This window comes from Musca vetustissima, unplaced genomic scaffold (genome assembly GCF_032173495.1).
Source record: "Musca vetustissima isolate MV318-11 ecotype Yass unplaced genomic scaffold, APGP_CSIRO_Mvet_v1 utg315474, whole genome shotgun sequence".
Classification (NCBI taxonomy): domain Eukaryota; kingdom Metazoa; phylum Arthropoda; class Insecta; order Diptera; family Muscidae; genus Musca; species Musca vetustissima.
In genome coordinates this window covers 55,673-74,664 of record NW_026886693.1, presented here as the reverse complement: position 1 = coordinate 74,664, position 18,992 = coordinate 55,673, and the positions used below count along the sequence as shown (strand labels likewise).

The following is an 18,992-nucleotide window of genomic DNA, read 5'->3' as shown; positions in this document are numbered from 1 at the left end:
CAGCAGCTACAAAGCATTTGTCGACGAAATTCATATTTTATCATGGTTAAGTTAGGTTATATCGTCAACTCATAAAAATTATTTATAAGCTAGTTTTTTAAGGAAAAACTTAAATTTAGTGAATTTGCAGTGCGAAATTTTTTAAGATTTCCTCAGACGAACACCTGGCGAAAGCGGTGAGACATAAAAACATTTTTTTTTCTTTATTATACATATTAATTTACATAACTAAAAAATCAGACAAAAACAATTTCATCAAAACCGATCGACGACCGCACGGAATCTCGGTCGTCGTTTTAGGTCAAATGGATACGTGAAATTACAATCTTATATTTTGTGTATTCACAAATTTAAGGTAGATATTGTGTGGCTCGTGAAATGTGATGTGGTTCCTTATTAACAACAACGTAGACAAAATTAGTTAAAAATGTGGTTGTGAGTGATACATAAATATGGCTTCTTTAAAAAAAAAAACAACTGAAAATTTTCGAGAAGAAAAACACATGGATTATGCACAAAATACCATATTGGACATGACATTTTGAATGCATATCCGCAGAAAATAGTTAACTAAATCTTCAACCTCATTTTTTTTTTTTTTTTTGGAAAGTGAAATTTTCTTTTTATTTTTTATACATACAAAAAAATATACGTATGTATAACAATCATATACTGGTTGTTGGTTTACACACAACATCATTGGTGGTACACCAATCTACTGGTCGTCATATTGTCGTCACTGCTGTTGTATAAAGAAAAATTAGCAAATACATACAACACAAATAGCAAGAAGCAGCAGCAGCAGTGTTTGCAAACTTTGTTCAACATAAAGAAGCGCGAACTAGGAACCACGCCGCAATGAGGTTGCACTGCATGTTTTACCAAAATTATTACAGTGCGGCAGCCACTTGCATCGTATGAACTATTTCTATTTTTTCCACCACAAATACTTCTTGTTTTTGAATTAAATGGTTCCTTTCACACTCTGCTCAATGGCTATTTGTTGTTTTATAGAGTCAAAACGACAGAAAAATATGTATGTACCTATATTGGAAAGAAAAACGTACTGCGTAAATATGTTGTCTTGGTTAACACAACAACGAACGGTGGAGAAATAATGCATGTGTATGTGCGTGCGTTAATGTGTTTGTACGTACGTCGTACAAACACGAAATGGCGAATATATAGTATTTTCTTTTATATTTATATGGATTTGATAACATGTCAAAAGAAGAAGAAGGGAATTGATCTTTATCCAAATATTTGTGTATAAAATTGTTAATTGCATTATACAGTACAATATTTTTTTATAATTAATTTCTGTTTCTTCGTCTTTCTCAACATTGCCCGGCTGTCATCCATTTTGTTTTTTTGTGTGCATGTTTCGTTGTGTGAGATTCTCCAACAAAAGAAGAAAAAACAACGTGTGGTGGATTGTTTATTGTTGCCATATTTATGTTATTTTGTTTGCTTTGCTTTGGACTGTTCGCCGCCACGTAGTTCTTCAAATGTTTTCTTCTTTAACACACATTCTAACGAGCAATGATTAAAAACCGGTTTCATATCGGGGAAAACGAATATATATCCAGCCGCAGTTTTCACATCTTTAATCAATGTTCAACAAATTGTATATAATTATGGTTCTGTGAAGCAATTGATCTTAAATTATTATTTTTTTTATTTATTTATAATATCAATACAAAGGAAGCCTGAGAGGCCTATTATACATGTATTGATAGAATAGATTCTTAATCTAAAAGAAATTAAATCAAAATATAATATTTATAAGTGGCTCCCCAGCCATATGAATATTGTATATAATTATTTTTTTTTAATCATGGGATAACCATATAGTTTTAGCTTAAATATATGATAAGAGTATGAAAATATTTAAAGACTGTTGGGAAGATATAGTTCCAAAAGCCATAGACTCTAACAAGATATGAATGTTCATAAATTGAAGAGTGAACCAAAGGAATATCGATTTGAATATTACGCGTAGAACGAATAAAAGAAAAAGAATTTGATAACATTTCAGGTTTTTGGGGTTTCTTATAACTTTATGAAAGTGCAATACTATTCTTTGGCAAAGATAATCTCTAAAGGTACAACCTAAAAATGCATAAGAATACTCAATTGCACTAACATGATCATATATATGCAAAGAGTAAACATATCGTATACTTTTTCTGAATATTCTTTCTAGTTTATCAATATTATATGACCAAGTTCCTGAATAAATTTCTATACCGGTAATCAATTAATGTCATCATTAAGGGAAAAGCCAGTCGAATCTTCACAAATCTTGGGGGTATATATGACTTGCTAAAATTAAGATTGGAGTCCAGTATAACTTCAAGACATTTCAGGGAATCAATAAATTCAATTCGAACATTATTAAAATACAGTGCAGGGTAAATTATCTGACGATTTCTGGAATGGAAAATTATACATTTTGTTTTAAACGGATTTATTTAAAGTTGATTGCGAACCATTAGATTAGATATATCGTTAACTAAAATGCAAAAAGGCGTAACTAACAAAAAATTGAAAATTGACTTTTTGAATGAATATTGTGATTGTCAATAAACTACATGTGTTGACAAATGTGATTCTATTAACAAAAAAAAAAAAAGACGTAACTACAATTGGGTTTATTTGATAAATGCAAAAAGCGTAACTAACAAAAAATTCAAATTTTTAGTTAATTGTTATGACTGTCATTAAACTCAAAAACTAAATTTGTTAAAAAAAATTATTGTTTATTATATATTTTATTATATTATATTAAAAGTGAACTTTGAGAAATCTTCATTTGACATGTTTATAGTTTTCATTCAAAACTGTTTTTTTTACTTCTCCTAAACAATTATGCTTTTGTTAGTTACGCCTTTTTGCATTTTAGCTAACGATATTTATATAAGTGGGAATTAATGCTATATTCAGAAGAACCAGATTCAAATAATAGAAGAATGTCATCAGCAAAGACGAATGATATAAGAATGAAAAAATATGAGTCCCAAAACTGAACCTTGTGGTACACCCGATGTCACACATCCAACACTAGAGCAGAAACAGTTTGCAGGCACATATTGTCGCCGATCAAATAAATAATAGAAATTTAATTTGCATACCGTTTTTGAAAAATTAAAATTATCGCGTAGATTAGCTATTAAAATATTGTGGTTTATATGATGAAAAGGTTTCGTTATATCCAACGACCCCATTAAACAGCTTACATTGTCATCCAACTTTTTTCTGATAGAGTCAGACAAAGTAATTAACCCTTTCAGTGTCAAAAAAAATAAAAAAAAAAAATGGGATCTAAAATTTTGTATTTAAAATTATATAAAGGGACATAGTTTAGAAAAAAGCAACTGTCATTTTAACCCTCGGCCTGTTTCGTCTGTCTTTCAGCAAAAATAAAAACACCTATAGTAACGGTACATCGCAAAGAAAGAGAGTACTTTTAAATGTCGAATATATTCGACAAAAACACTGAAAGGGTTAATGCAGATGTGCTGTAGTTAGATCCAAAAACAAATTGATATGGGCTAAAAAAAGAAAATAGTTGATAATGTTCCAATATTCGACTTTTCATAATATTTTCAAGAATTTTAGACATTGAAGAAGTTGGTTAAGAACAAGTCTAAGTTTTCAATCTGATGGAAATTTAGAAGTGGTAAGAATTGTATTTATGAAATGTAATAAATACGCAGAAATTAGTGGATCGCTCTTGGCCCTTTGGCTAGATTCTCGTTTGCTTATGCTGTGTTTAGATTTACGAAATCCACTCGATCCCAAATGTCAATTTCTCATAGCGTATACGTCAAATATAATCCACTGGATTTGTGAACATGTTTAAGGTGTAACGTATACCCTATGGAATTGACATATGAGATCAAGTGAGTTTAGTAGTCTAAACGTGCTCTTACAATCCATACACATGCCATTCTTAAACCTAAGCAACATCTCATGCCATTCAAACACACTTAGGATCTTTGGTGTTTTATTTTTTGAAATCGAACAACGGTATCCTGGAGCACAACGCATTGTTCAAAATTTCAAACGTTGCATATTTAATGCACAATACATAGATGCTATATGCTATATATATGGGCTCAATTTGATACGTTCATGGGTATTTGGTGCAATTTTTAGATAAAATGAGGTATGTCTCTAAATCGATTTTGGTAAAACTCAATACTAGTCATTCTAGACTTCATAAAGTACACTGTACAAAGCTCTATCTCAATCGGAAACATATTGGGTCACCACCTGCACATTTTCCTAACAATATGAAAATGGTTTTTAACTATTTAAAATATCACTGAAACTTGATGATCAAATTTTCTATAAGATTGTTATTTTAAAACTTCACTTCACACAAAGTGTTATGGTTGTTGAACAACAGTCAGTAATCGATATTTTTTTTTTTTTAATTTGTCCAAAGTCCCAAAAAACGTTTCATCAAAAATTTCCTAGTAGTTTGTTATTCTATATCTTGTATATCGATGTATGTATTGTTCGCCAAAATAAGACATAAGATGCATAATATGGCACCTCTACGCATAGAGCTTGGCCTTATTTGGAAATCAAAAGCAAAATAAAAATTTTCGTTGTGGTGATTTATTGTTGTAATTTATGAATGATTTACATACCGGTATTTTACATTTCTCAGTTAAATAAATTCACCACACACTGGTGTGTATTAAGAACACCAGAGAACGATACACATTTTGTTAAAAAAGACAATAGTGTTGCTCCCACAACAACATATTTTGCATAATAGAAAAGGCTTCAAGTTCTTTAATTTGATCTAATACAGTCAAAGGCAAATGTATGAAAAAATGGAAACATATGACTGCATGAGACCACCTTGTATAATTATGCCATGAAACTGTATTAACCCGTAATAATAAAGAAAATGAAATTTCTAAATTGATGTTAATTGTTTTTCTTTAATTTAATGATATATATTTAAATTTCTCTTGCAGGACACAACCAAACATAACTATAGTGGTAAAAACATAACAAAACATCATCCACAACATTTTGTACAATAGTACTCCTTGAGCGGAAGGTTCTCCAAAAAAATCTTGGTTTCAAAATTACGTCAATTAAGAAGAGTCCTCAGAAAACCATGGAGGAAGATGAGAGGGGCAAACTTTTCGTTGGTGGTCTTTCTTGGGAAACCACACAAGAGAATCTTTCACGTTACTTCTGTCGTTTTGGCGAAATTATCGATTGCGTAGTAATGAAAAATAATGAGAGTGGTCGTTCACGCGGTTTCGGTTTTGTTACATTTGCCGATCCGGCTAATGTTCAACATGTTCTGCAAAGTGGACCCCACACTTTAGACGGGCGTACAATCGACCCTAAACCATGTAATCCACGTACATTGCAGAAGCCCAAGAAAGGCGGTGGTTTCAAGGTATTCCTTGGCGGTTTACCCTCTAATGTCACAGAAACTGATTTGCGTACATTCTTTGGCCGGTATGGCAAAGTAACTGAAGTTGTTATTATGTACGATCAAGAGAAAAAGAAATCACGCGGTTTCGGTTTCCTATCGTTTGAGGAAGAATCATCTGTCGAACATGTTACCAATGAACGTTACATCAATCTTAATGGCAAACAGGTAAGAAATATATAAAATTATTATCAATTATATACATAAAAAATTAATATCAATCAAAATCGTCGTCGAAGACAATCGTCTCGATAGAAATTACAATATAAATAAATGAGGGGTGTAATTAAAGAAGCATGATGTGAGGTTAACATAGCAATAAGCCGAATATTTTTTATATTTCAATTTCCTAATTCTGGTTTTTGTGTACAATTGTTATTCAGGTTGAAATTAAAAAAGCTGAACCACGTGATGGATCAAACTCACAGAATGCCAACAACAGTTCTGTAGGTGGCGCTTACGGCAAGCTCAGCAATGACCCCAGTCACTGGGGTCCACCCCATGCTCCTATTAATATGATGCAAGGACAAAATGGACAAATGGGAGGACCACCTTTGAATATGCCATTGGGAGCACCTAACATGATGCCTGGATATCAAGGATGGGGAACATCGCCACAACAGGGTGGTTATGGTTATGGTAACAGTGGCCCTGGTTCCTATCAAGGATGGGGTGCTCCACCAGGACCCCAAGGACCACCGCCACAATGGTCTAACTATGCTGGACCCCAGCAAACTCAGGGTTACGGGGGCTATGATATGTACAACTCAACATCAACTGGTGGTCCCTCGGGACCATCTGGCGGCGGCAGTTGGAATGCCTGGAATATGCCACCGAACTCGGCCGGGCCCACCGGAGCACCTGGAGCGGGTGCTGGCACAGCTACTGATATGTATTCCAGAGCTCAAACTTGGGCAGCTGGTGGTCCATCAACAACTGGACCCGTCGGAGGTATGCCACGTACAGGACCAGGAAATTCCGCTTCTAAATCTGGTTCTGAATACGATTATGGTGGTTATGGGTCTGGTTATGATTATGACTACAGCAACTATGTTAAGCAAGAGGGTGGTGCCTCCAATTATGGAGCGGGTCCACGATCAGCATATGGAAATGACAGTTCCACTCAGCCCCCCTATGCTGCCTCACAAGCTGTCTAAAAATGTTTCATAATAAAAATTAAAATGTTTGCGCCTACCTGTTGCATAATGAAAAAGCTGATGCTGTTATTCACTTCCAACATCAAAAATGTTTCAAACAACTATTGAGAATTCGAGTTTAAATATACTTTTACCCAAATACATTGACAACAGTAGTACCGGATTGATTGGAAGAACCTTCATCGGAAAAAAGTAAATACTAACCACCATCATCATAGCCACCACCATGCCCATGCATTAAGATCAAGTTATAGCCGCAGCAACTTACAAACAAATATACATCAATAAAAACAGGACATTCATTTACAGCTATTGCGCGTCGTCTGTTTCGTACAGTACAATTCAGTTGTTAAATATTATTTTTACGTATAATACAATAATTAATAACTAATTAATAATTAATGATAAACAGTTCATAAATAATATTGCAGAACTATATATAAATATGCATATATGAAACTTGGAACCGATTATATACATACATATATATTTATACATAAATATATATTAAAAGTAAAAACGCAACGGATATTCATAAAAGTACTAAACCATTTATACCATCAGGTGATTACAACCAACCAATTATATATGTATGTTAAAAAAAGAACAAAAACAACAACACTTAAACAATATTACTATAAAGCTCTTAAAAAAGAATTTTCAGAAACGAGAGTAAATTAAAGAAGTAATTAATAATAATATATATAATATAAATAATTAATAGTACGAAACAAATTAGTTAATTATGATGTAAACCAACTTAAAAACAACAACAAAACAATATGTAATAGAAACGAAAAAAGTAAACTGAAAACAAAAAAAGATACAAAAGAAAGTTTAGGTTAAAAAAGAAACAAACAACACTTAAAATAGGGGTTTAAAGAGAAGACTTTAGAATTACTATTTTTACTGTATAATTACTATTACTCTTTTTTACGCGCGAAGACATGTCCCTGAACAGAAAGAGGAATGTTGTTAGTAGTTAGGATCCCATCTAAGGCATCGCTATAGCTTAGCCTTTCAAAAAGAAAAGCTATTCGGTCACAAACAAACAAACTGTGTGCGAAAAAGATGAATGAAGAATGTAATGACAAATGAGAGTATCAGTTTGTTGCCAGTTGTACACAAAGAGTATAACATGGATACTAAACTATCTGATGAATATTCATATTCATATATATGTATTGCTCATTACATTGATTTTGTTTTCTTTGGCAGCTATTGTGCTTTGTGGCTTGCTGAAATGGAATTAGATTCGACGATTTCTCTCTTCTTTGTTCAGTTACTTTGTTTGTACGAGAACCTAGCAGCAGGACGTGTATAAGTTTTATATATGAATTTTTATGTTTAATTTCGAAGTAAAATGTTCTCATAATTTTTTTTTTATGATTAAACTTTAATGTTAATTGCAAAAACAATGTGTCTGCATGTAAAACTATTAGACCTAGAAATGAATTAACTTTTAAAATTTACATTTAAATTTACCTACTACCACAGACATATTCATTATATAGTTAAAGAACAACCCATACAGTTAGACATTTGCATATATAGTTTAAAGGTTAATATTTAAAATTAAATATTTATAAATATAAATTAAAACATACAATAACAACGTACATATTAAAGTATAATGGAAACTACAAATAGCATTAAAGACGGAAAATCGAAAAAATCAAAAAAGTAAGCAAACTGAGCACGTCATCGTTGTCGTGATTTACAACTACCCCATATTTTACCTATCCCCCATCAGATCTTAAGGCGTTTTATAAATTTACCCCATGTTTTATAATTTTTTTTAAATATATACTTTTATGTTATAATTTTTTCATTGGTGAATTGTAGTATATTATAACATAATATTTTAATTATTAATAAACAGAAGAAGATGAAACACAAACGTTTTACATACATACAAATAGTCTTTAGGCATGCTTGTTCTTTGTTTCATTGTTCTCTACCTTTTGGTAAAGTAAATTTACTTTCTTTAATTTATGTAATGAAAGGATATTACCATCTGTGTTACACGGAAGTGTCGTAATTAAAATATGAAAAGTTGGTTACACATAAAATATGCACTAATTACAAAAATTTTTTTTATTTTTTCAAATTATTTATTTACATTAAATTTTTTTTTTATCAAGAGTTGTATAAAGAAAAAGAAAACATAAAAATCAACACAATAGCAAATATAATTTAAACAATTTGATTATTTAAATAACGACAGAAAAAAATAAGTTAAAATTGTGGTAATGATGAGTATAAATCGTAACGCGCATTTAAATTCGAAAAAATCAAAACCTTTTTAATAACCGCAAATTAAACTATAACATTTTTTGTGAAATTTTTGGTTGATTTATTCACAACGCTGTTGTCTTTAGATTTTTGTTGTTGATTAATTACTGTTGCTAAAAAATTGTCGACATAGTTCAAAAGTGGAATTAAAGCAGTATCAATTTGTATATTTTTTCATATGGTAATAGTTTAGTTCGCATATTTTATTTATTAGAATTTATATTCGAAAATTAATTGTGTGAATTTGTTATTTTGTTTTAGTATGCAATCATAATATTGAAAATGTACGTATAAACTTAATTTCCTGTTGTTTGAACAGTCCAGTTTCCTTTAATTTAGACAAATGCAGCTACTACATTACAATTTTGTCAGTTTTTATTTAAATCTTCTTGGGTATTACACACAGCAACTCGAGAATACAGCAACAGCACTGAATTATTTTATTAACACCTGCGCAAGTTTGAATCGACTTTTGAACAGAACATTGCAGAAAACAGTAGGAAGCAACATATATTAAAAAAAAGAAATGGAACATTTATTAGAAAAACTAATTAAGAAGATAAAGTAAATAGTTTATATACATATTATATGCATTACTCCATATGTGTACCATTCTATATATAACACATACAATCTATATATTTACCCTATATTATTATAAACAAAAAAAAAAAAAAAAAAAAAAAAACAACAAAAATGGAAAAAGTAAACAAAATGATAATGGAATAAGTTTTAAAAAAAAGTTATAAGTATAATATTAAAATAACAAAGAAAAACACAAAATAAATATACACATATTAAATCCTTTAAAGTAAAATCTAATATAAAACGTAGTTAAAATAACATATAAATAATACATGTTTAGCCTCACAACACCTGAAAACCTACCATCGTTATATATTTCATAAAAATACTTTCTTTTTTTGTTTTTACATTAACCATACATTAGATTTAAAAAACAAAAATGTTTTATTCAAACAATTTTTAAATTTTTCGTTGCCTTTATTTAATTTTTTTTCTACAACAAACTATATTATAGAACAAAAATTTTAACATCGTATTTAAAAAAAAAGTAACGTAAAATAAAGAGATGTAAGCATTAATTTCATAATGAAAGAAACAAATATGAATAACTTGTAAACATTAAACTAAATTTTAAAATTAACCAGAATTAATTAAATTTAAATGAAAGCCAACACTGACTGTTAATTGTAAAACAATTTCTTTAAATTATTAAACAAATTTATTCTATATGATTACGTTTTAAATTTAACGTTATATTTTAATGAAATATATAAATACACATAATATATGATCAATTACAACACATTTATTAACAAATTAAAATATTCCCTTACCCCTCATTCTCCTTTCACAAATAAACAAATCAGCCCATTTTATATTACTGTGTAAACCGTCGACAAAATATTCATCCATTTTATTGTATTTTTTATTTCTTCTCATATTAACTTCATATACCGCAGCAGAAAATACAGAAAAAAACAAAACAGAATTTCATTTTTCCTAATTATTATAATTTTTCAACATTCTTTGACTTGATTTTTTTTAAGAAAATATATTTTAAAACGCAAACACTGTTTTTTATTCCAATATGAATGAAGTTGAACACAACATTGCTTCCAAATCGTTTATATATAAATAGGTGGGTAGGCACTATTACATGATAATGTGTTTTTGGCTGTTTCCTCCCCTATCGATATGTACAAAAATTGTAAATAGCATTTGGAAGTTGTCGAGTTTTTCTATTTCCTGCATTGTATTCAATTGTAAAGTATAGTGCGCATAGAATATGATGAAAATGGGATTACTGTATGACATTTCAATGTCGTTTAAACTGTAATTTTCTTAGTATATATACCTTATTCTGGACATCAATTGTTCGCTCTTCCCTTTTATGTTATTCAGCCTTATTCTCTCGCTCCCCTTGTTCTGTATGGACAGGGAAGAGCAAAAAACGGGAACTGTAGTTTCGAATTTAAGATAATGTTAATTAAATTATAATAGCTTTGGCTGGTTATTTCTCCAGAAAAATTTACTCAGTAAGTCCGGCGTTTTACTCTCTTTTGCAATAATCAGCCCAATCGTCAAAATGTGGGAGAAATTCTATTCCTACGGAAAGCATTTCTCTCGAGAGAAAAATCCTCCAATCGTTGAAAATATGGGAGTAAAATTTTTCGATTATGGCAATCAACTGTGGGTCTTTTTCATACTTCTTGTATCCTTATTTGTTTGCGCAAATTTAATGTGTTTGTGTTGTACGAAATAATTAGAAAGAAATAAAGAATTGAAACCAAAAAAATGAATAGTATTATACTTAGAGCATATTTAAAGATGTTGCTACTTCCAGAGAGCAACAAAGAACTTCTACAAGATTGTCAAGAAGGCAATTGCGAGATAGTTCCAATCATCTTGAAGTGCCACAATCATTGTAAGTGCATAAAAGTTAAAAATAATTGAAACATCTGATATGAACTTCCCAACAGATTCAAAAAATACTACCGGGTAGCGAACCAGCATTCCAATACTTGTTGGAATTTTTGGCGCAACATACTCCTATAATGAAAAACAAGTGTGGAATTCCAACGATTACCAAGTTGAGTGCCGCGTTACGTTTTTTTTTTGCTGAAGGTGGATATCAAACTCGCGTTGAAAGGATTCTGATGTTGGTATGGCACAATCTTTTGTCTTAAGTGGATAAAAGTGCCAAAAAGCTCTGAATTGGTATATCCATTTGGCTGACTTCATTAAGATGTTCATCTGATCCTGTTTCTACACAGGCAGTGCTTAAATATTCGTTAAATATTCGCTACGTCTATTCATCATCATTTAGAGCTGATTATGGACAACACATATCAAAAGAAAAATCAAAAAATTCAAATTTTTGGTAAAATTATGACCTTTTCAATATAGAGAAGAGGCCAAAAATATGTACAGTACTAATTTGTGTATACAGTCCAAAATACTTAAACTTAAATCGCTTCGCATTCGAATTGTATGAATACTGTCGTCCGAATTATTTTTGATTCTTGTAAAAAATAATATAGAGAATAATTTAAAATGATTTTTCCGTCGATTTAGCATTTGCTTTTCTTGATAATGGACTTTTATTCTTCAGAAAGAATGTAATGTATCTCCCGAATGCAAGGAGGTAGCGATTTAAAATTTTGTTCATATCCTATTTAGGATAGTTGCATTAAATCTCTGAACAGAAAATTGTTCTATGTTTACGGAAAAAAAATCGGACCACGAAGGGTTAAGTAATTTTGAAGAATGAATGGATTATTTCAAGCAAATGAATGTTAAAATGTTATTACTAAACCTTTTTCTATTCGGCGATGCACATATTTGGTGGTCCCATCGAATTGAACTCATTTTCCGTTTTTTTTTCCAAAACGGAGTAAGGGAAATTCTTTACGATTGCGGAAAAGGGTAAAAGTAAATAATACTTACATTTTCAGCAGTTTATTTCATTTTTCCGCACAAAATCCCAAAGTATGTAGTTTTGAATAGCATACTACCTATCGTGTGCAACTTCGAGTAGAAACATTACGATACTGAAGTACTCGATTTCGAGTGTGGTGATTTGGCCCCTGTTCTGGTTGGTATTTCGCAATTAAAAGAGAAGACTAAGGCATGAATTCGCCACCCGGTAGACCTTATTTAATAGGCCAGGTATATAATTGTGCACGTATATTATGGTTCGAATAAGTGTATTGCGTTTTCTTTCATTTTTTTTTGTCGGTAAACAAACACCAAACCAGTTAATAAAATAAATATAAAATTTTTTCTAATACAAAAAATATTCACGACTATGGTGTCCCGAGTTGAATAAAGAGCTTAGGAAATGCATCAATTTGATGCAAACATTATTTGCTTGTCTAAACATGAAATTTTTAAGAAATTCGTGTATAGTTTACAATTTAATTGAAATCGGCCTTAATGGCTTCAAATTGCATTTTTGGAATAAATAAAATTCGAAAGAAAATTTGCCATGAAATTATGCACATGTGTCTACTGTCTTAAGTACTCATCCTTATTTATTTGACATGTATACAATGGAATTGGCATTTGAAACCCACTGATTTAACGAAATCCGGTACAAGGTAAACGTACTATAACTCAATTTGTATATGTTTTTGGTTGGTCTGTTCCAGTACTTTTTTTATTAGTAAATCCATTGTACAATTATACAAGGTAACTGCAAAACTTAACAAAATATTTATTTTCAAAATGTAATTTTTTGAATTTTCAAAATATAATTGAAAAATGAAATGAGTAAAAATTTATAATTCTTTAGCATTCGCCAAATGTAAGAGGATAAAACCGCATATACATTAGAACTTTTTTATATGCAAAGGAATTGACAATTGAAACCCACTCGTTTAACGAAATCCGGTTAAATGTAAACGTACTATAAGGGTGGCTGATAAAATCTAAGATCTATCAACAAGGTCACAAAGCTAACGAAAGTCTGCAGTTTTTTCTGAAGTCTATTGTCAATAATTTGGCCTTTGTTTACGGTTTCATAATGGAAGTCAATTAACAATAATGGTTTTTTAATACAAACTTTAGAGACAACCGGTAACCAGTTTGTCTCCCTGCTAAACCATGGAACTAAAGTAACGAGCTAGTTCCTATTTTTGTTCTTCAATACATCAAGTATGCCTTTTCGGAGCCGGTCGAATACGATCGAACCGCTTGATGATCGAGATTGTCCAACTCTAGTGACTGGAGACATCTAGCGACATCATATGACTAGGCCCAGTCATATCGTTTTAACAGATGTAATTAATATTCGTGGCCGTGTGGTCTATATAGTGGTTTAATTATTTAAGGTAGGCCATAGCAACTTGTAAATTACAAATTTTACTTAGTCACAATTTAGATTAGGCGAATTTACTTGCGACAAGTGAATATAAATGAAAAAAATGCTCGTACCGGCAATTTTCTGGCAATATATTTATATATTTATATTTATTTAAATGTGAAAAAACTATTTGAAACAAATAAAAAATAAATATTTTTGAAACCGAATTGCCTTGTATAGACTCATAAAGCAAGTTCAAAAGAGAACGATAAGAATTGCCGCAAGTAAACTCGCGTAATCTAAATCGGGAAATACTGTGGCTTTTTATGCCAAAGACATATATAAAATGTGTTTTGAGTAATATAATAAAATATATTCGAAAATAGATTTGTTTGAAAATGAATTTTACAACATTTGTAAGAAGAAATGTATTTGTGAATGAATCAATATGTAAATCATATCCCCAACTCGATTTTGAAAAGATAAAAATTGATTTTGATAAAACGTTAAAAATATTTCAAATGAACAGAAAGGCTTGTTGCATTTGTTTTCATTTATTCTGATATTATCGGCCATGAGTTAGAGGTGTATTTTCTCCTTTCTGACAAAATCTACTCTTCCTTGTATAATTTTACCATGGTCTATATTATGTGTACAGTACTTATGTCATTGATGGCTCGTGTATCAAAAGCTTAACTAATACAATTTGTAAAGTACATTTACATATACGATTTTAAATCGACTCGATTAAGGAAATCCAGAAATACACCGAATGTAATTGTTTACACATACCTTTAATCATAATCTAAATGTTTGTTAGTATACAAACAAAATTACAAATTTGCCCCAAAAATATTAGTTTGCACTTTTAAAAGGAAAAGAAAAATTACAACAATGCATCAATAATCAGGCTAAAGTTTCCATAATATATTCAAATCATCATTACGAAAAAATAAATCTATTTCAGTATGAAGAACAATTTGAAACTGTTTTCACATGTTGTTTGCTTTAATTTCCAAAAGTTGTCAAATGCAAAATGAAGGAAAATGTAAATTATATATAGAATTATTGTATTTAGCAGGTATTTTGTACTTTCCAAACAATTGCATGAAAAATTGTTAAAACATTTCTTTTCATTTTCGAAGTGCAAAATTTTTGACGTAAATTAATAATTTAGTGTGTATACTAACAAACATCAGGAGATTGACATTTAGATCATGCTAAAAGGTATATGTGAATAGTTAATAAAGTCGATTTGAAATCGTATTTGTAAATGAATCTTTATTGTTTACTAATATGTTTGTCGGGAGTAGAACAATTTTTGGATTTGTGAACATGGTTAAGGTGACATATACGCCATGGACTTGACATTTGACATCTCGTGGATTTAGTAGCCTAAACGTGCACTTAAAATTATAGATTATACAGTTAATAAAGCTTTAAAATATTACATTGCGTAGATTTCGAAAGAGGATATTCTCATTTCAATTTTAAAAGCTGAATGTTGTCAAAAGTAAAATTATGAGAAAAAAATCACTTCCTTTGAACAGATGTCATATTAATGACAACACACCTTTTATGTAAATGTAGCATTATAAATTTATATATTTTTGGGGGGTCTGCTATGCGTAACTCTATCAAATACTTTTTCTTTCCCCCTTTCACAGTTTTACAAAATTATTTTTTGGTTTGGAATTTGTTTTTAAGTTGATAATTAATATCAGACTATTTTTAATAAATACAAACCTATCGCAACTTATATAATATTGAAATTTTTATTTGAATTCTGTTGTTTTTGCTAGTATATGATTAAAATAAACTGTAATGTGGTATGAACGTAAATAAAATCAGGTAGTAAAGCCATTTATTTATAACAATTAAAAAATTTAAAATCGATATATACACACACCTAACACAGAGAGATAATTACCTAATAAGGACTGTATGTTTAATAGCATTTCTAGGTTTGAAACATTTATTTTGTTAGAAAATCAAATATAATATTATAAACTTTTTTGAACTGCAATTTTACATAAGTAATTCGAAACAATATCAGATTCAAATAGGAAGATTATGTAAAGAACTACAAATATTGCTCCATAAGCTATACAATAATTAATAGAAGGTAACAACAACAAATCCCAATAAGTAATAACAAAGACAGATATGAAGAATAACACGACAAAATATTAACAACTACAAAATTACAATATTTAAATTTATTAATCTTTAGTTGTAATAAATTGAACACAGTGCCTATGTAATCAAAAGTAAAGGAAGAACATGACAAAAATAACAATCTTTCAAGGACATTGTTAAAAAATATATATTACACACAAACAATTACAAATCGGATATGTGTTTATTATATTATAAAAATATAAATATACATATAATTCAAGAAACGATTAATGAAACAAACGTTAAAAACATTAGAAAGTATTTTAATTACAACAAGCATATTCTCTCTTCGATTGCGACACTTATCTCGGACTAAAAAAACTAATGAAATGCAAAAAAACAATAAAAATAAAGAAAACAAATTCTTGAAAGATTATTTAATACCACGAAAATCTAATAATTAATTAAAAGCCATAAAAAGTAAGTGTGTGTTATGTGTATACTCTTCAGCAGAGTTTTGTTAAATTTACTTATAAGAAGAACTTAATTAGTAATAACCGAAACTCCCCCAAATAATTTAATACTACAGATATAAATTGTAATTACCCATAATTATTATATACACTATATAACAATAGCATTAATTTCGACGTAATACAAACATAATGCAAACAAATATATTTATTAAAATAGAAAAAACAACACAACTTAGAAACGTGAAATATACTCTATCTCAAAAAAGAAAAGACAAAAGTAACATGTAGTGGACTATTATATTAAATTAATATAACAATAAAAATAAACTTATGTAAACATTAATAAAAAACACACACCCATGTTCTTTAATAGTCTGTGAAGTGAATTTCTTTGGAAGAGTTTTATGAAATAAATTTATCTAACCGTGTATTTACAAGGAACGATGATTAAATGAAGCGCCCTTTGACATATGTAAATATGTATGTAAAACATGTACAGTGTAAATCGGGGCTTAAAGCGAATTTACATATAACATCTAATCATGATTAAAAGGTGAATCAGGGTTTATTTTCTTAATCGGGCTGAATTTACCATGATTTATCATACAAATTTAAATCATTGTGCGGCAGGGTTTATTTTAAATCATGATCGAAATCATGATACTACTGAGATACAACGCGGGTTTTGTACGAAAAAATACGACTCTCTTACAAAGTACCAAAATTTGCAACTGTTTTTACATGCCGTTTATTTTTAAATTTAACGGTTGACAAATACAAAAATGAAAGATCAAAGAAAATTAAAAATTATTTATAGAATTTTTGTATTTTTAGTTCTTTTTTTACTTTTGCATCAAAGTATTGTGGTAATTCTTCTATTCTTTTTTGAAATTGCAAACAAATATTTTTGGCGCAAAATAATAATTTTGTATGTATACTAAAACTCCTTGTACATTGGAACTTTTTAAAAGGTTAACCTACTTTATGAGGATTTATTTGACATACATGCAAAGGAATTGACAATTGAAACCAACTGAAATACGGTTAAATGTAAACGTACTATAACAAACATCAGCTGATCGGCATTTAGATCATGATTAATAATATGTGTAAACAATTAGGGTGTATTTCTGGATTTCGTTAATCGAGTCGATTTAAAATATTATATGTAAATGTACTTTCAAACTGATTTGTTTGTACTTCCCTATGTCAGTGGTCACACGTGCAAATTCTCAAGGCCTATTAACAGGCCTTGCAAACTTCACTATTGTAGACAACGTGAAGTTGGCTGCAGCTTATTTTTGTACTCGTCAAATCTGTTAGTCGGTGAATGGCGTGGAGAGCCTTTCTCGACATTGGTATAGCAGTAAAAAAAACAAAAAGCTGTATTATTGAAAAAACCGCAAAGTCAGGGTATTTTTTCAGCAGCACAAAGTTCTGACCCTAATCCGAAGGATAATTTGGGGCCAATCGTAAAGAAACGGGTGTGACAGTATCAATCAGCCCCTAATAATTTAAACGAACTTCGCCAGAGAGTCTGATGTGATTGGAAGAATATTTCAAATAAAATTGTACTCAATAAACTTAACTTGTACTGAAATTGGTTGAAATTATGCCAAATTACATAAATGACACATTAAAAATATAAAACTACGGTATAAAAATAAAATTATTTGTGTTCTGCAAAATGAGTACATTGGAGATGATTTTGTTTTGTTAATTTTTTTCTTAGAAATTGACAAGTTAAATTTTTAAATTTAGTTTGTTTTGTTAAGTACAAAATACCTAATAAAATATTAACATTTTTGAATTTGCATTTTTATTTTTAAGACGTAAAAAGTGTTCAAACATGTACTCGTTTCTTTTTTAATGTAATTTGCCATACATTTTTCCACGATTGACTACTGACTTTCGTGGCATAATTATAAAATATACAGCCCAATCGTCAAAATGTGGGAGAAATTCTATTCCTACGGAAAGTATTTCTCTCGAGAGAAAAATCCTCCAATCGTAGAAAATATAGGATTACAATTTTTGGAATATGGCATTTTTTTAATCAACTGTGGTTCTTTTTCATACTTTATTTACCCTTATTTGTTTGAGCTAATTTAAAGTTTTTGTGTTATACGAAATAGTTAAAAAGAAATAATGAATTGAAACCAAAAAAAAAATGAATAGTATTATACTTAGAGTATAATTAGAGGATGATGCTACTTCCAGATAGCAACAAAGAACTTCTACAAGATTGTCAAGAAGACAATTGCGAGATATTTTCAATCCTCTTGAATTGCCACAATTATTGTAAGTGCATAAAAGTTAAAAATAATTGAAACATCTGATATGTATTTTTGAACAGATTCAAAAAATACTATCGAGTAAGCAAACCAGCATTCCAATACTTGTTGGAAGTTTTGCGCAACATACTCCCACAAGGAAATACAAGTCTGGAATTCCAACGATTACTAAGTTGAGTGCCGCGTTACGTTATTTTGCTGAAGGTGGATATAAACTGGCGTTTTTTGGTCAGCCCATTTTTTTTGGTCAGCCCAAACTATTTTAAGTAATTTTGAGGAATGAATGGATTATTTTATTCAAATGAATGTGATAAATTTAGGTTTTTTTCCATTCGGCGATGCCGTTTTTTT

General features: G+C 29.8%; 1 protein-coding gene across 1 annotated transcript; it reads left to right on the top strand.

Moving 5' to 3' along the window:
* On the top strand, window positions 1-6,718 carry LOC133334182 (heterogeneous nuclear ribonucleoprotein 27C). Its single transcript, XM_061542478.1, has 3 exons — window positions 1-176; window positions 4,998-5,638; window positions 5,854-6,718. Exons 2-3 carry the CDS (start codon window positions 5,144-5,146, stop codon window positions 6,625-6,627), a joined length of 1,269 nt encoding a protein of 422 aa, XP_061398462.1. The 5' UTR covers window positions 1-176; window positions 4,998-5,143; the 3' UTR covers window positions 6,628-6,718.
* The last annotated feature ends 12,274 nt before the right edge of the window (window positions 6,719-18,992 follow it).

Bases quoted from the DNA above. Each gene is read 5' to 3' on its own strand.
- LOC133334182 (XM_061542478.1), top strand. From the start codon at position 5,144: ATGGAGGAAGATGAGAGGGGCAAACTTTTCGTTGGTGGTCTTTCTTGG. The intron at 5,639-5,853 runs GTAAGAAATATA...ATTGTTATTCAG, and splicing joins TCAATCTTAATGGCAAACAG to GTTGAAATTAAAAAAGCTGA.